Consider the following 18,714-nt stretch of genomic DNA (forward strand, 5'->3'; position numbering starts at 1 on the left):
ATCGTGTACCGGGCCCCTCCAGCGCTCAGAGGCGCACTGGTGCCCAGCCTCTTCCCTGCTCTGGCGTGCAGCCAGCAGCCCCCACAGACCCCACCTCCCCAACTCCATCCTAGGTGTCTCCACACTCCCATGCAGTTTTATAGTAGAGTGCCTCTAGTGATCAAGACAACTGCCCATGAACACTTTTCCTTCGCACTTCAGAATGTAGCTTTCTAGAAACTTCCACTGTCTGGCACCAACAATAACTTCTCTACCATTCGGTGAGTCACAGCTGCACAGATCTGGGAGGGGAAGCTCTTCCTTGGATGCTGCTTCTCTTCCTATGGGTACTGGCTGTTCTTTATATCTGCTATTTCTATGCTGGTTAAGGTTCTCTTATTTGTTACTAGTCAATCCTTCATTGGCCACCTGATGCAAAGAACTGACTCATTTGAAAAGACCCTGATGATGGGAAAGATTGAGGGAAGGAGGAGAAGGGGAAGACAGAGGAGGAGATGGTTGGATGGCATCACTGGATGGACATGAGTTTGAGTAAACTCTGGGAGCTGGTGATAAGGAAGCCCAGGGTGCTGCAGTCCATGGGGTTGCAAAGAGTGGGATACAACTGAGCGACTGAACTGACTGACTGTGATGTAGAATTCTTTACCTTGAACTTTTCATGTGAGGATTACACAGTGATTTCTCTCTCCTAATTGGACCCTGATGGATACAAATACTGACATGTGCAGGCAGTAGTTGGGAACACCAGTGAGAGCTGCTTGACAGCAAGGTGTAGGTGTGTAATTGACTGGAAACAATACATGAGGAAATAAGTATGTATTATTACAAACATAATAATCATCCTAACTCATCCTGGGGTTTTAATTTTCATAACAAATTTATCCAGAGAGAAGTAATTATTCCACCTGGGGGGGCAAAGAACTTTTAACTTGTGATGCCAATATATTTTCTGCATTATTTTGAAGCCAACCTAGAAATTGTATCATTGCATCTGTAAAAAAATTCACTTGGCATCTCTACAAGTTTTTTAAAAATTTAACTACAGTACTATTGTCACACTTAAGAAAAATAGCATCAGCACTTTAATACCATCAGATATTCAGTGTTCAAATCTTTCCAATTGGCTCATAAATTTTTTCAGATTTTTAAAAATAAATTTAAACATTTGTTTCAGTAAATGTTGATGGAATCATTGGATATCTGTATAAAATGAATATTGACACTCTATCTGACACACACACACACAATTAAGGTGGATCACAGACCTGAATGTGTAAAGGAAAACAAAGTTTTAGATGAACACATAGATTAGGCAAGGTTGTCTTAAACAGAACACAAAAGGCACTAACCTTAAAAGAAAAATGATAAACTGAGCTTCATGAAAATTAAGAAATTCTGTTCAGGAAAAATACTATTAAGACAGTTAAAATGAAAGCCACAGACTGGGAGACACTTTGCTTTCTTATCTCTGAGAAAGCACCTCTGTTAAGAAAGAACTCCTGCAAGTCACTAAGAGACATACAACCCAATTTAAAAACTGGCAAAAATATTAGGATCACTTGGAGTCCCTTCAAAAATACAGTTGATCTAAACAACATGCTACTTAAAAACCAATGGGTCAATGGTGAAATCAAAGAGCAAACTTAAAAATACCTCAAGACAAATGACAATGAAACCACAGCCATACAAAATCTGTGGGATAGAGCAACACCAATCCTAAGAGGGAAGTTCAAAGCAACACAGGCCTTCTTCAAAACAAGGAAAAACTCAAGTAAGCAACTAAGCTACTACCTGAAAGAATTAGAAAAAGAAGAATAGACAAAGCATAGTCAGAAGAAGGGAAATAATGAAGATCAGAGAGGAAATAAATAAAATAGAGATAAAAAAATAGAAAATAGTCAATAAAACCAACTGTTGTTTTTTTTTTTTTAAAGGATAAACAAAACAAACCTCTGGCCAGGCTCACCAAGAAGAAAAGAGAGAAGACCCAAATAAACCAACTAAGAAACCAAAAAATACGAGTGCCCGTTGTACTATCCCTGTTACAGCTTATCGAGGCAAACATTATCAATAGATGGTAACACCACTGAACCAAATATTCATACAGTCTCCAAGTCTCTCCCCATAGATCATTTACCGATGACAAAGGAGAAAAAGGAATCTTTCAAGTTGAGAATTAAGGCAGATATCACCTAATCAAGTAATCAAACTTAACATCATCGGTAAGACCAAAAAGTTGGGGAAAGGGAATGCTTTGAACACATTCTTCACAAGAAAATAACTGCTCTAAGCAAGTGATCAATAAAAAAGGTGATCTATATCAATAATTATCATGTAAAGACAAAATTTAAAATACAATGAAATGCTACTATATGCCAACCAGAATGACTTAAAAATTTAAAAGACCAACAATATCAAGTGCTGGCAAGGATACGGAGCAACTGGAACATTCTCTTAAATTACTGGAATGTTCATTGAAATAGCCACTTTTGAAAACTGTCTAGCAGTATCTACTATAGCTAAACATATACCAACCTTGTAACTCAGCACTTCACCCCTAGATATATATCCAGGACACAAGGACACAAAAGCAATTAGATATATGTACAAGAATGTTCATCACAACTATTGAGTGAAAGGACAAAGGTTGCTGGGGAACAAGATAGCATAACATATTACATAGTATCAGGGCTTCCTAGGTAGTGCAGAGATAAAGAACCTCCCTGCCAATGCGGGAGATGCAAGAAGTACAGTTTCGATCCCTGGATTGGGAAGATCCCCTGGAGGTGCAAATGGCAACCTGCTCCAGTCTTCTTGCCTGGGAAATCCCATGGACAGAGGGGTATGGCGAGCTATGGTCAATAGAGTCACAGAAAGTTGGACATGGCTGAGCATAGTAGCATTTGGCTCAGGGAACAAGTGTCTTCCTTGAGACATCCTTTTTCAAGTTGGCTTCCAAGATGGCACACTCTCCTGGTTTTATCTGTACCACTCTAGTCCTTTCTCATTCTCCTTTGCTGATTTCTTTTCACCTTCCTCCCCTCTAAATCCACACTGTCCAGTGGAACTTTCTGAAATTACAGAAACGTCCTCTATGTGAACTGGAAAATATGGTAGACACTTGTGGCTATTGATGACATAAAAAGTGGCTAGTGGGGGTTCCCTGGTGGCCTACTGGTTAAGATGCAGAACTTTCACTATGAAGCCCAGGTTCAATGCCTGGTCAGGAAACATTCTGCATGCTGCTTGGCCAAAAAAACAAAGCAAAATCTGTGACTAATTTTTAGAACATAATTTTAGATTTAATTTAATTTAAAATTTAATTGTAATAGCCACATGTGGGTAGAGATTATTGTATTGAACAGGGTAACTCTAGAGAATGGCGTGTCCCAGGGCTCAGTTCTTAGTCCTCTTCCTTTTTCTGCCTATACTCATGATCTCAGTACACCAATAATTCCAAACATATAACTCCAGGCAGATTCCAACCCTGAGCTGCAATTCGCTGTTGCTGTTGTTTAGTCACTAAGTTGTGTCTGACTCTTTGCGACCCAATGGACTGTAGCCCACCAGGAACTCAGTTGCAATAGAGAATCTCTAATTGCTTACTTGATAGTCCTCAACTGGATGTAACATAGACATCCCAAACTTAACATAACCAAAACTGATTGCCTTAATAGCTACCACCATCCCATGCCAACACAAATCTTGAGCCCCCACCCCTAATTTTTTTTGCTCAAAAATCAGAAACACTGGTTCTGTCTTTATTTTAAATTTTCATATTTTGTTCATCATGGATTTTTGCAGTAATTTTCATTTTAAAAAATAAATTAAAAAATGGAATAAAGACCTAATGGTAAAATCAGATACTCTAAAACTCCTAAGGGAAAACATACAGAACAGTCTTTGACATAAATTGCAGCAATATTTTAAACTGTTTTCTTGATCTGTCTTTTCTTTGGAAGGAATGATACTAAAGGTGAAACTCCACTACTTTGGCCACCTCATGGGTAGAGCTGACTCACTGGAAAAGACTCTGATGCTGGGAGGGATTAGGGGCAGGAGGAGAAGGGGACGACAGAGGATGAGATGGCTGGATGGGATCACTGACTCAATGGACGTGAGTCTGAGTGAACTCCAGGAGTTGGTGATGGACAGGGAGGCCTGGCGTGCTGTGATTCATGGGGTCGCAAAGAGCCGGACACGACTGAGCGACTGAACTGAACTGAAAGCAAAAATAAACAAACGGGACCTAATTAAACTTGAAGCCTTTTTCACAGCAAAGAAAACTATTAACAAAACCAAAAGACTCCCCCCCGTCCCCCCACCCCACACACAGAATGGGAGAAAATATTTGCAAGTGATGCAAGCAACAAGGGATTAATTTCCAAAGTAAACAAACAGCTTGTACAACTCAACAACAACAAAAAACAATCCTATCCAAAAAGTAAGCAGAATACCTAAATAAGACATTTCTCCAAAGAAGACATACATATGACCAATAGGCACATGAAAAGATGCTGAACATCACTACTTATTAGAGAAATGAAAATCAAAACTATAATGAGGTATCACTGTCCCTCTTTTTTCTTTGTTGAAAAACAGCTTTAGTCTCCTAGACCTTCTCTAACTTTCAAAGAGCAGTTACTAATTAAGGAAGTAGGAAACAGGGAAAAAAAGGAAAAGCAGTCCAGCAAGAAAATTAATGACAGCTTAAACAATTCTTCAGGGATAAAACAAAGTCATAGTTCTTTCTCAAGGGATATATATATATATAACAATCTATGCATATTTTGGGTTATTCTGCAGAAACTAAGCCCCTCACCCAGGTGGAGGATGGTGCCTACATGCTGACCACATTATGTAGACCCCAGACTGAGTGGAACCAGAAAGCTGATAATTAAGATTCCCAAAACAGCACCTTGATACCTCAACACCAACCAATCAAAATAAAGTCAGTGAATTGCAACACTCATCCCAAATATCACCTTTCAAAAGCCTGCCTTGAAAGCCATCAGGGAGTGTGGGTCTTCTGAGCATTAGCTACCCATTCTTGCATGGTCCTCTACACTGTGTTGTACGGTGTGACAACTTTGGCTTTGTTGCACATGGGCAAGCCAACCCAAGTTCAGTTTGGCAACAATATGAGAGTCATATGTGTAACTTGCAGAGCTGTAAATATTTGTAAATATCTGGCATGTACTTGGTACATAATAGGTAGCTGTAATTACTGTGAGTCCTCTGGAAATACAGACCAAATATTCTAACTGCCTGTCTTACCAGTAAACTGGCAGTGTGGTATGCAGAGTTTCCTAATAGATCAATGTTTCAAAATTTGATCTTTGTAATACAAGGCTCAAAGGTTGATTGGAGAACTTCTGTTATAAAAGTCTCTACTTGCTGGCAGCAAAAGCAGTGTCTAAAAGGGACACGCATGGTTCCCATCACATAGTAGGCTCTCAGTTTCACACAATGTTAATATTAGGGAGTATGGCTTTTTTTTTTCAAGTATCACTTGCACTAAAAATGACAGGTAGCAGTACAAAAATATCAATTCAGTACTCTATAGATGGTGTGGCAGTCTCCCGTGGGCCTCAGCAGGAATGGCACGTCATTTGCTGAAGACAGAAGCACCTGTGAGTCTTCTATGCTGGTCCCTGATCTCTCTGAAGGCTCACTGTTTTCACTGTTGAAGGGTGGAAAGCTGTTTGACTTGTCAATTGGCAGGTAGATACAAGTAAAATGTTTCTGAAGGATTAAGTTTTTTTGAGCATATGGGAAGATTAAGATATTATGTATTGCTTCATGGGATGTTGTCATTACAGTCTTTGTTTTTTTTTAGTTTAGAAATAGGCAAATTGAAACAGACTGCTCATGATACCTCAGGTCATTATTTGAGGATGGCACTGCCTGACCAAATTACATCACTTATAAGAGGAGGTACATTCATTTCAAAATAGAAAATTATCACTGCTCAAATACATATATGCTTTATCATACTTTTATTAAATAAGGGCTTGTCATCAGGTCCTATTATCTTTTTACCCAAAGGAAACGCAGAAACCAGAGGTTGAATACTTAGCCTGTAACAAATTGATTCTTTGACAGGGTCAGGAAAATTAGATTCCCTTCTATTAAACTGATCGTTAATTTTATCATCAAAGAGCTTTTTCCAGACTTCTCTTGCTTTCTACAATATTCTTGATTCCTTCCTTTCCTTTTTCTTTTTTGTACAATGCTTCTGGTGATATGCTGGTGATATCCTGGTGAATATGAACAATCTCCTAAGGGAAAACTCAGGATTTCTAGTGCTTCCCAATTTTCATAATGTGAATACACCCACCATGGCTGATTTCAAATTACCAATATGGCTTCAACTGGCTCACAAAATTTCTAAAAATTTAATAACTGATCTTATTGCACCATTGGCTACTTCATTTGTTAAAAATAATAAAGCACAGATCTCTGAGGATTTGTACAAAGGACTTTCATTAACAGACATATCTTTAGATTAATTGTAGAAAAAAGGAGGAAATCATACATAAAAATAAAGGGAAGAAAAAAAAAGAAATAGTTACTTTAGTTGGTAAAAAAAAAAACAAACACCTTAATTTCTTTTGATTTGTTATAAGATCAACCCAAACTAATTCCTTTTCATTGAGTCATTCCAGCAGGATGGGGAGAGGTTGGTGGAAAGACTGGACCTGTGTTCCACCATTCTGCAGCCTGCAATATGCTGAGAGCACAATGTGTTCTAAATGCCCATGAGGGAATTCCTGACCTGGATTTGTTGCTTTCCTTGCCTTCTGCTTACATTTAGAGGCATAATTTACTCACCGGAGCTCAGCAGGTAATTCTGGCAATCAAAACACCTTCTAAACGACTCCCCATCCTTCTGCCCCTTCACATTTACCCAAAGCAGCCGCACCGTGTCCTCAGATGGGTTGTGTCCATGCCTGCTTTCTGCCTGCTGAGCCCTGGAGCACTGTAGCCCCACCTGCACAGAACAAGTTGGTTTTTCTCTTTTTTCAGCTGCAAATGGACCCTTAAGATCACCTCAATGTTCCTGTATTTATCATTCTGGTTTACTACATCAAAGATGAACAAAGCCAGATACTAGTAAATACATTATTACAGCTGGGAAAAGAGTCCAGTGTGAACTGAACTCAACAGAGGTGTCTGGACATTTAAAGAGATCAGGAGGGAATAGGGAAGGAGATGAACTCAGTAGAGTCAGGGGAAAAAAAAATCACAAAAAGTGGTAAGCAGTTGGTCTGTGTGCCACCAATCTGGGCTTGCTAACCAGTGTTTACTCAAGTCAGGCTGCTACGTTTCCACTGAGGCTAGGAGAGAGAGGCCCTGTCTTCAGGTGTTGGCTGCAACACATGGTACATTATTTTTGCAGCCCTGATCTTTCTCCTGCAGGCACTTTAAGGGAGTGTAGTGTCATCCTAGGGCTGCATCCTTGAGCTGTTATAAACTATGTCAGTGTTTGCCCAGGTCTTTGTAGGCCAAGGTTGAAGCCTGGTTGTGAAGAGGGCTCAAAGGAGCCTGGCTAGAGTTTGGTCAAGGAGAAAAGCTTTGTTACCTAGCAACCACTCCCAGCTGATGGTCAAGGAGAAAAGCTGTTACCTAGCAACCACTCACAGCTGAATTCTCCCGTCTCACTCCCCTCCCCTGCTGCTTCCTACCCTTCACCCCTGAGCCTCAGAGGACAGGGTCCATCTCTGTGAAGGTCAGCAGCCTTGTCCACAAGTCAACCCATCTTCTGTTGTAGGGGGAAGCATCTTCTCCTTCTTCTTGGTGCTATGTTGGGGTTGAAATGAACCTCTATGCTGGTACCTGGAGAGAAGGAATTCCTTGGAAATCCATCAGATAGAGGATTACTTTAAGAACAGCCTGAAACCTCCTACACTGTTGGTGGGAATGTACATTGGTGTAACCACTATGGAAAACAGTAAGGAGATTCCTTAAAAAACTAAAGACTTGCCGTATGATCCAGCAATCCCACTCCTGGGCATATATCTGGAGAAACCTATAATTTGAAATAATACATGCACCCCTATGTTCATAGCAGCACTATTTACCATAGCCAAGACGTGGAAACAACCTAAATGCCCATCAACAGATGAATGGATAAAGAGGATATGGTACATACATACGATGGAATACTACTCAACTGTAAAAATTAATGAAATAATGCCATTTGGAGCAACATGGATGGACCTAGAGATTATCATGCTAAGTGTAATAAGCCAGAAAGACAAATACCATGCTATTATTTATACATGGGATCTAAAGTATGACACAAATGAACTTATTTATGACATAGAAGCAGACAAATACAGGCAACAGACTTTGTGGTTGCCAAGGGGAAGGGGAAATGAGAGAGGGATGGACTGGGAGTTTGGGATTAGCAGATACAAATTATTATATATAGAATAGATAAAGAAACAAGATCCTATTATATATCACAGGGACCAATATTCAATATCCTATAATAAACTATAATGGAAATAATATGAAAAATAATATATATAATATATATAGCAAATTACCTTGCTATACACCAGAAACTAATACAACATTGCAAATCAACTCTAGTTCAATAAAGTAAATTTAAAAAAAGAAAAGAGCCTGACCTGGGACTGCTCAGTTCAGTTCAGTTCAGTTCACTTGCTCAGTCATGTCTGATTCTTTGCAACCCCATGAACTGCAGCACACCAGGCCTCCCTGTCCATCACCAACTCCCAGAGTTCACTCAAACTCACGTCCATCGAGTCAGTGATGCCATCCAGCCATCTCATCCTCTGTCGTCCCCTTCTCCTCCTGCCCCCAATTCCCTCCCAGCATCAGAGTCTTTTCCAATGAGTCAACTTTTCGCATGAGGTGGCCAAAGTACTGGAGTTTCAGCATCAGCATCATTCCTTCTAAAGAACACCCCGGACTGATCTCCTTCAGAATGGCCTGGTTGAATCTCCTTGCAGTCCAAGGGACTCTCAAGAGTCTTCTCCAGCACCACAGTTCAAAAGCATCAATTCTTCAGCGCTCAGCTTTCTTCAAAGTCCAAATCGCACATCCATAAAAGACTACTGGAAAAATCATAGCCTTGACTAGATGGACCTTTGTTGGCAAAGTAATGTCTCTGCTTTTGAATGTGCTATCTAGGCTGATCATAACTTTCCTTCTAAGGAGTAAGCGTCTTTTAATTTCATGTCTGCAATCACCATCTGCAGTGACTTTGGAGCCCCCCAAAATAAAGTCTGACACTGTTTCCACTGTTTCCTCATCTATTTGCCATGAAGAGATGGGACAGGGGCGGCGGTCGGGAGGAACTACCCCACGTCCAAGGAGCAGTGATTGCGAGGGCACAGGAGGGCCAAGAGGAGCTACTCCACATTCAAGGTCAGGAGGGGCAGCAGTGAGGAGATACCCCTCGTCCCAGATAAGAGAAAGCCAAGTAAGATGGTAGGTGTTGCAAGAGGGCATCAGAGGGTAGACACACTGAAACCATAATCACAGAAAACTAGTCAATCTAATCACACTAGGACCACAGCCTTGTCTAACTCAATGAAACTAAGCCATGCCCTGTGGGGCCACCCAAAATGAGCAGGCATGGTGGAGAGGTCTGACAGAATGCGGTCCACTGGAGAAGGGAATGGCAAACCACTTCAGTGTTCTTGCCTTGAGAACCCCATGAACAGTATGAAAAGGCAAAATGATAGGATACTGAAAGAGGAACTCCTCAGGTCAGTAGGTGCCCAATATGCTACTGGAGATCAGTGGAGAAATAACTCCAGAAGGAATGAAGGGATGGAGCCAAAGCAAAAACAATACGCAGTTGTGGATGTGACTGGTGATAGAAGCAAGGTCCAGTGCAGTAAAGAGCAATATTGCACAGGAACCTGGAATGTCAGGTCCATGAATCAAGGCAAATTGGAAGTGGTCAAACAGGAGATGGCAAGAGTGAACATCAACATTCTAGGAATCAGTGAACTAAAATGGACTGGAATGAGTGAATTTAACTCAGATGACCATTATATCTACTACTGTGGACAGGAATCCCTTAGAAGAAATGGAGTAGCCATCATGGTCAACAAAAGAGTCCGAAATGCCGTACTTGGGACTGCTCAACACAAGAGCAAATCCTTCCAAGACTCCCGTCACCATAGATGGGTTTTGCCTGCTTCTGAAATTCAAATAAAGGGAATCACACAGATGTATTCTTTCTTTACTCAACTTTCTTTATTCAAATTAGTGTTTATGAGATTCATTCATATTATTGTGTGTAACAGTGGACCAAAAATCCTGTCCAGGTGGCAAGAGGAACTGGCCTCAGCGGCAGGACTGCAAATGATCAGGGTGGTCCCCACAGCTGCTCCCTAGCCCCTTCTCAGAGCCAGCTCCCGTTCCTTTTTAAAAAATTCTGATTGTAAAAGTAATGTACTTCCTGTTTAAAACAAAAAGTTTAGGGACTTTCCTGGTGGTCCAGTGGCTAAGATTCTGCACTCCTAATGTAGGGGGCCCAGGTTTGATCCTTGGTGAGGGAATTAGATCCCACATTCGGCAACTAAGACCCAGCACACTCAAAGAGATAAAAACAAAAGTTATTGAAGTATAAACAGGTTAAAAAGTGAAAAGTATAAGTCCCTTTCTCCTCCCTAATTCATACAAACCGACTCAATAATTACTGCTATTACTATTAACAATAACTAACATGTATTGACTATTTAAGATGTGTAAGGTGTTTTTAAGCATTTTACGGTTCTTTTTTTTTTTTTAAATTATTTATTTTTGGCTGTCCTGGGTCTTCCTTGCTGTGCAGGCTTTTCCCTAGTTGCTGAGAGCAGGGGCTTCTCATCGCACTGTCTTCTCTAGTTGCGGAGCACAGACTCTAGGGCATGTGGGCTAAGTAGTTTCTGCTTCTGGGCTCTAGAGCACAGGCTCAACAGTTGCGGTGCATGGGCTTAGTTGCTCTGCAACATGCTCTGCAACATGTTCTGGGAACAACATGTTCTGGGAACATGATCTGGGAAGATCAGGAATGGAACCCTGTCTCCTGCACTGGCAGGTGATTTCTTTACCACTGAGCCACCAGGGAAGCTCCCTCCACAGCTCTTTTTAAAAATAAAGATTTGTCATATATTCTGCTAACATTTCATATTCATACAGTCAACTAAAAATTGTCATTCGCCATCTGGTTCTACAAGAATGGAGTCACTAACCTCTGCAATCACTGACCTTCAACACCACCACCCCCCCCACAAAAAAAGAAAAAACACTCTGTTCTGGGAAAAGTCGGCAGAACAGATCTTCAGACAGTAGGAGATTTTATGAGCCCAATCTCTTACATTTTCTCACAGCTAGAAAAGCACTAAAATCATTAACGGAGACATCTCTGCCTCCGAAGTAGCAGCAACCTTCTGCCAAAATGTGTGCTTGCTTCCCCTTCACTGAAGTCCCATATATACTGACTTCTCCCCACCTCTTCAGAATAGCTCCTCAGAGGCATCTGAGAGGCTGTATCCTGGACTATAGTCCTTATTAAGCGGAGCTTCACCATTAACTGTGTTTTGCATCACCAAGGGGGCAGTCCCTCAGGTGACCGGAGGGCACTCAGACGGTGGAGGCGGAGCCTGCAGCAGTGGGCGCTGCAGAGTCGGCCCTGGGAGGGGGACCCATGTGTCCACCCTCCACTTCCACCTGGCTCAGCAGACACTCTGTAGGTAATGTGCTTCGTAACCAAACAAACAAAAAGATAAGGGTTTTCGGCGTGGGCAGAGTTCCCATCCATCAGTTCAGTTCAGTTCAGTCGCTCAGTCGTGTCCGACTCTTTGCGACTCCATGAATCACAGCACTCCAGGCCTCCCTGTCCATCACCATCTCCCGGAGTTCACTCAAGCTCACGTCCATCGAGTTGGTGATGCCATCCAGCCATCTCATCCTCTGTCGCCCCCTTTCCTCCTGCCCCCAATCCCTCCCAGCATGTCTTTTCCAATGAGTCAACTCTTCGCATGACGTAGCCAAAGTACTGGAGTTTCAGCTTTAGCATCATTCCTTGCAAAGAACACCAAGGGCTGATCTCCTTTAGAATGGACTGGTTGGATCTCCTTGCAGTTCATCATGTTTTCGCAAACTCTCGCTTTAAGCAGCCTCCTCTGGCCTAAAAAAAAAAAAAGAAAGGAATAACTGGCTGCAGCCGCCGCCCTCTCCAGCCTACGGAAGAGCGAAAAGATGCGACACCTAAGGGGGTCAGAGCTGTGTCAGACCATCGACGGGTCGGAGGATAGCCACCGTCTGCTCCCGCCAACCTGGGAAGCTTGGGAAACACAAAGGCCTCGCGGGCTGCTCGGGCGAACACACGTGAGGAGTGGGCGTGGCAGCCCCCTGAGCACCCGGCGGCGTGGGCGGGGCCGTGGGCGTGGCTGTGGCTAGGCGGCGCGCGCGGGACTTCGGGAGCGCGGCGTGCAGGCGGCAGAGACCTCAGCGGCCGCGGCAGAGGCGGTTGCTGCGCCCGGTACTGTGGTCGCTGCCTGAGGCGCAGGCGCCGTGGGCTCAGCCCGGCCCGGGCCTTGCATTGCTGTGGGTTCGTCATGGCGACCCAGCAGAGGCCTTTCCACCTTGTGGTGTTCGGCGCCTCTGGCTTTACCGGCCAGTTCGTGACCGAGGAGGTGGCGCGGGAGCAGGTGTCCCCGGAGCGGACTTCCCATCTGCCCTGGGCCGTGGCGGGTCGTTCCCGGGAGAAGCTGCTGCGAGTGCTGGAGAGGGCTGCCATGAAGCTGGGTAAAGGGGGCAGGCTGGGACGTCCCGGGACCTTGGGCTCGGCCCCGCCTCCGCGGTTCTCACCCCCACGAGCCTCTTTCTCCCGGCTGAGGGGCTCCCGTCGCCTTAAATGAGCGCTTCTCTGCCTTGGGTGCCCCTCGAGGTTCCCAAACCTGCTAGAGGCCAGGAAGAAGAGAGCGATGCTTCACATGATGTCAGAGCTTTTCCCCATTTCCTAAAACAAAAAGAGAGAAATCCCCCCTTCAGTTTCTCCCTTAGGGAATCTCCGCTGGCGAAACAGGAACTCTAGTTTTTCCTTTCTGCTCCCTCCCCGTCTAGAGCCAGGGGTACCTTGTACCCTGCTTCCAGGGTTACAGGGCTGGAAGTTCTAAATACTTGATCGGATAGAACAGTAGAGCACTGGCTTCTTCATTGTTTGTACTCTTTCTCTGCCGCGTTTTGGAAATGGGAGAGAAAGCTTAGGACTTTTAATGATAACATTGTTGTGGCTTTAATTTTTAATTTCATTTTTGCTTGTAAGAATTCTCCAGCAGTCCCTCTATTAAACCTTCCCCAATTTTTTTTGGTGTGGTTTTGTTTTGGGCGTTTACTTACTCCTTCTGCATTCATTGAAACATGTTTTTATTGAGTGGTCTTTTAAATGTCGGGTCCTATTCTAAATGCTGGGATTCAGATGAGGAGGAGAGAGTCACATACACACAGACACCCTAATCTCATGGCCCTTGGGTTGCAGGGAGACCTTTAGGTTAGGAGTCGGTTGCTTTTAACTGTAATTTTCCACCCTACTGCCCCTTCATACAGACAAATAGCACCTGTTAGAGTTCTGGATATTCTTCATTCTTCCGTTTAAGCTTCATCTCACTTCCTTCTAATTCTACACAGAGTCCTGTTATGGTGGGAATTTGGAACCTATTTTGTTTGTGGTTTGTACAGGAGATACCATGTAGGCTGACTCTTCTACAATTCTCCTGCTACCACTACCAAGTACAGAATCTTTCCCAAAGAGCTTTCTGGTCTTTCTTTACTTTTCCAGAAGAAATACTTTGATTATTAAAATTTCCTTTTAAAAATTCCTCCTTTTTATTTTGTTCAAGAAGATGGTACGGATACAGCCTAGTTGGCTACCATTTACAGTGCATACATCAAGTTACTGCAGGGAATACACCTTGACCCGTGAAACCTTTGTACTCTATTGATTCAGTTTATTCCAATTATTTCCTTATTATGAACCTAAATATTCTTCCCTAGACTGTGTTTTACACTTCAGTCCTCTTTTGTTTCATTATGTTAATGTTAATTCCCTTCCACCTGATAATTTTATCATATGTAGTTATTTAATAGTTGATAAGAAACTGCATTTATAATTCTTCCTGGAGAGGAAGTCAGGAAAATCATCTTCTGAAAACTTGTAAAATTGGCATTTTACATAGAGTTGTCATTTACACATTCCTTATGTTAGATTTTCTTTTAAACGTTAATAAGTTGTTTTATTAGGGAGCTTTCCCAGTGGCTCAGCGGTAAAGAATCCCTGCAGTGCAGCAGACAGGGGTTCCATCCCTGAATCTGGAATATCCCCTGGAGAAGGAACTAGCAACCAACTCCAGTATTCTTGCCTGGGAAATCCCATGGACAGAGGAGCCTGGCAGACGACAGTCCCTGGGGTTGCAAAGAGTCAGACACGACTTAGGAATTAAACAACAACAATGTGTTTTATATTAACTCCATTTTCCTCATAGTCTTTTCCATTTTTTAAATTACCTGGTTAAAAACAGTTTTATCTTTTGTTTGAGAGGAAGAATTAGCTCTTAGGGCATTTGCCATCACTGGTTATTATGAAAGAAAGATCTGGGAGATCTAATACTGTATTGGGATTTGCCTAAAACGATTTATTCTTTATTTCAGGAAGACCGACACTGTCATCTGAAGTTGGAATAATAATTTGTGATATCACTAATCCAGCCTCACTTGATGAAATGGCTAAACAGGCAACAGTTGTCCTCAACTGTGTAGGCCCAGTAAGTAATCTGCCCTTCTTTGTATCAGAACAAAAAATCTATTCATTTCTAGCAGAATCTGGTATTTTGTATTCCAGAGAAACATAAGGGCAAGGAACAGAAGAATTGATTCAGGACGTTAACCCCTTACGAGGAGTTTTTACTTCTCACAAGAAGCAAATGAATATGACCAAAGTCTCCTGAAAGAGAGAGTGACACTAGACTCTAGGATTGTTGCTGTTTTATTTAGTGGCTACAGCTATAGTTGTTGTGTGCTATATACCCCTTAACTAAAAAAATGAGCAGGTACCCACAATCTGCTTTTTATTTATTTTTAAAATTGCGTTGTGTACTGCTGTACCAGTGTATGTGTTAATGCATGTACAAAGAAAGGTATTTTAAAAGGACTCATTCATTTATTCAATAAATATTTATTAAAATATACATAGAGAAAATACACAGAAAATCTCTCATGGAGCTGATAGTCCAGTGAGGAGACAGAAAAATAATGTTATATTAGTGGGTAAGTGACAGGTGCTTTGAAGAAAAATACAACAGGGACGAGAGAGAAAAAGATTGGCACACCAGTCTCTTGGGTGGATGGTCAGGGAAGGTCTCTATAGGAACTTTGCAGAGAGACCCGAATGCAGTGAGGGAATAAACTGTGTGTGTATTGGAGGGTAGGGGGTTGCAGGGAAGAGCAAATACAAAGGTCGTGAGATGAGCATCTTCTTGGAGAGACGGAGGAATGTGAGAGAGGCCAGTGTAGTTGGGCGTGAACAGGGCAGAGAGGTGAGGAGTTAGACTGGAGAGATACCCAGGAGCTAGGTGGTTAGGTCTGAAAGGTCAAGGTTGGGGGTTTGGACTTTTCTTCTAAATATGACAGGGTTATTGAACGGTTGAAAGCAGGTTGACATAATTTGATTTACGGTTTTGAAATTCTTTGGCTTCTGAGAGGAAAAATAGATGGTAGGGAACCAAGAGTAGAATGATGCAAGCAAGCCAAGGACAGGGTAGGAGTGTTAGACGGGGAGAGAAGTGGTTGAGTCCAGATATTTTGACAAGAGAACCTTGAGCAGCTGCTGTTGGCCTGGATGAGAAAGAGATACTTGTGGTCTGTGTAACACGGTGAATGTTGGTGACATTTACTGATATGAGGAAGCAATCCTAATTGTCAAAGCATTTAGGAAATTGTTCATAATTTTGTTAAATGAAACCAGAAACTTTTTGATTGTCATAAAATATATTTCTATTGTTTATTTCAATTTATTTTGTTCTTAACTAGCTTAGAATATGGCTCTGTGATTTGTTGCTTGAATCACTGTCTTATATACATCCTCAAACGAACTTGTCCCTCCTTCCCCATACTCTGGAAAGATCCGAGCCCTGATTGTTCCAGCTCCCTGCTTACTCTTTACCTGAACATGTGTAACCCAGTGTGGCTGGAGAAAAATGCATCATGATACTGACTGGTCCCACTTAAAATATGTGATTACAAACCCCATGTGCAGTCTCAGTTCCCGCAGTTCTGTTTCCCTAGGCTATTTTCTCTTCTATTCTCTGAAGCAACAGTTCTATAACTTCTTTCTTCTCATACTTTTGACACCCCATTCTTTTTTTCCTTTTTTCTCACTCTTACCTGGTAACTTTCTTCCTTTCTTTGTCTCTTTCTTTCTCCTTCCCTTTCTCCCTCCTTCTCTCCCTGCCTGTCGGGAGAATTTATACTACCTACTTACCTGCATTATACCTTGACTTTGCCTTATCTCCTTTTATAAGGAAAAATGCCCCTGCTTCTGTTGGCACCATATTCAAAGACTCTACAGTTACAGATTTATAGTTACATGTGTTCTTGTTATCAAATTTTCCATCTTGATGGATTATTCCTCTCAACATACAAATGTGGGATTATATCTCTCATTTAAAGAAAAACTTCCCTTAGTTCTACATATCCTTCTAACTACTCACATTTTTCTGTGCCTCTTTTTTAGCAAAACTCCTTGAAAGAGTTCTCTCTCTTTATTGTCTCCTCTTCCTCACCTTCTTCTCTCTCTAGTCTTGTCAGGCTTTTATCCTTAGGCCTTCAATGAAACTACTCTGCCAACATCCCTGTCCTGTCAGATCCAGTCGTCAGTTCCCATTGCTCATCTTAGTCAAACCTCTTAGCATTTGTTCCAATTGATCACTTTTTCCTTTCTTCATTTAGTTTCTAAATTCTTGCCCTTTCCTAGTCCCCCTCTCCTGCCCCCCAGCTTTTTATCCTCCTGTGAACGCCAGAGGCCTCAGAGCTTATGCCTTAGAAACTCTTTTCTGTTTACATTTGCTGGACTGTTTTTAAATGTGATTATGATTGTGGTAAAATGTATATAACATAAAATTTAGCATTTTAACCATTTTTAAGTATACACTTTAGTAACATTAAGTACATTCACAGTCTTATAGAACTATCAGCACTTTATTTCCAGAACATTTTTATTACCCCAGACAGAAATTGTAACTGGGCCAGTTTTTTTTAAACCTTGTGAAATCAATTCAGTGGATTAACACTAGACAGTAAAAAGAAAATAATCAGATAGACTGAAGTAGAAAATAGGATGAATTACACATAATAAAGGTAAGTATTGGCTCATGAAGCTTTCATGTCAGGTAACATTTGTGTATGGAGTCACTATGTAAAATGAATTTCTTAGGGTCGTAGTCAGAAAGATTAGAAATACATAGCTTTCAATACCATCTGTATGCTGATGATGCCTACATTAACTTATTTCCACTGAAAACCTACCCCTTAAACTGGATCTAATTACCTTCTGGATGTTTCCATTTGGATGGTTTACAGTCTTCTCTAGCTTTTTGCCTCCAAAACATTCTGCTCCTTTTTAACCTCTGCTCTGAAGGTTGTTTTTACTTTGTAATATGGATTATTCTCCCAGGGTAGATGCCAATTTGCTAGTTTTGGTGTTATAATTTGTTTCTTTGAAGGTATTTTTTAAGACCCATTTCTGTACTTTGTGAGGGTCTCTTTCGTGAGAACTAATGATATGTGTAAAACTAATCAGGCATTTATAAACAAGCAGTATGTCAAAATGTCAGAAGTGGAGAGGGGAAAACTGCTTTTGAGAGAAAGATGATGACTCTGATTTTGGATGTATTGAAACTGAGATATTTTAAAGTTAAGACAGGAAATATCTAATGGGATTATTTACTGTAAATAAGTGACAAAATCAAGATGAAGAGGAAATAGAGGAAGGAAAATGAAGCCTAAGAGAAATTTGATTTAGGTCATACCTGAATGGTCTAGCGGTTTTCCCTACTTTCTTCAATTTAAGTCTGAATTTGGTAATAAGGAGTTCATGATCTGAGCCACAGTCAGCTCCTGGTCTTATTTTTGTTGACTGTATAGAGCTTCTCCATCTTTGGCTGCAAAGACTATAATCAATCTGATTTTGGTGTTGACCATCTGGTGATGTCCATGTGTAGAGTCTTCTCTTGTGTTGTTGGAAGAGGGTGTTTGCTATGACCAGTGCATTTTCTTGGCAAAACTCTATTAGTCTTTGCCCTGCTTCATTCCGCATTCCAAGGCCAAATTTGCCTGTTACTCCAGGTGTTTCTTGACTTCCTACTTTAGCATTCCAGTCCCCTGTAATGAAAAGGACTTCTTTTTTGGGTGTTAGTTCTAAAAGATCTTGTAGGTCTTCATAGAACTGTTCAGCTTCTTCAGCGTTACTGGTTGGGGCATAGACTTGGATAATTGTGATATTGAATGGTTTGCCTTGGAAACAGAGATTATTTTGTCGTTTTTGAGATTGCATCCAAGTACTGCATTTCGGACTCTTTTGTTGACCGTGATGGCTACTCCGTTTCTTCTGAGGGATTCCTGCTCGCAGTAGTAGATATAATGGTCATCTGAATTCACCCATTCCAGTCCATTTTAGTTCGCTGATTC

General features: G+C 41.6%; 2 protein-coding genes across 3 annotated transcripts in view; one reads left to right on the top strand and one right to left on the bottom strand.

Moving 5' to 3' along the window:
- LOC120880320 (histone H3.3C-like) overlaps positions 1-5,076 on the bottom strand; it is a 54,781-nt gene extending 49,705 nt beyond the window's left edge. The window contains exons 1-2 of one of the 2 annotated variants that reach the window (XR_005725006.1): positions 4,986-5,076; positions 4,191-4,222 (exon numbers count right to left, since the gene is read on the bottom strand). The gene's annotated coding sequence lies outside the window, so the exon portion shown is untranslated. Of the gene's footprint in view, positions 1-4,190; positions 4,223-4,985 lie in introns of those variants that run through there. The other variant, XR_005725005.1, reaches the window with a different exon arrangement.
- Positions 5,077-12,317: 7,241 nt separating this feature from the next.
- SCCPDH (saccharopine dehydrogenase (putative)) overlaps positions 12,318-18,714 on the top strand; it is a 32,590-nt gene continuing 26,193 nt past the window's right edge. Inside the window, exons 1-2 of the mRNA XM_040263621.1 lie at positions 12,318-12,780; positions 14,683-14,795. Of these exons, the coding sequence (XP_040119555.1) occupies positions 12,591-12,780; positions 14,683-14,795 (303 nt within the window). The 5' untranslated portion in view covers positions 12,318-12,590. The remainder of the gene's footprint in view (positions 12,781-14,682; positions 14,796-18,714) is intronic.

The sequence above is a fragment of the Oryx dammah genome, unplaced genomic scaffold (assembly GCF_014754425.2).
Source record: "Oryx dammah isolate SB20612 unplaced genomic scaffold, SCBI_Odam_1.1 HiC_scaffold_21, whole genome shotgun sequence".
NCBI lineage: Eukaryota > Metazoa > Chordata > Mammalia > Artiodactyla > Bovidae > Oryx > Oryx dammah.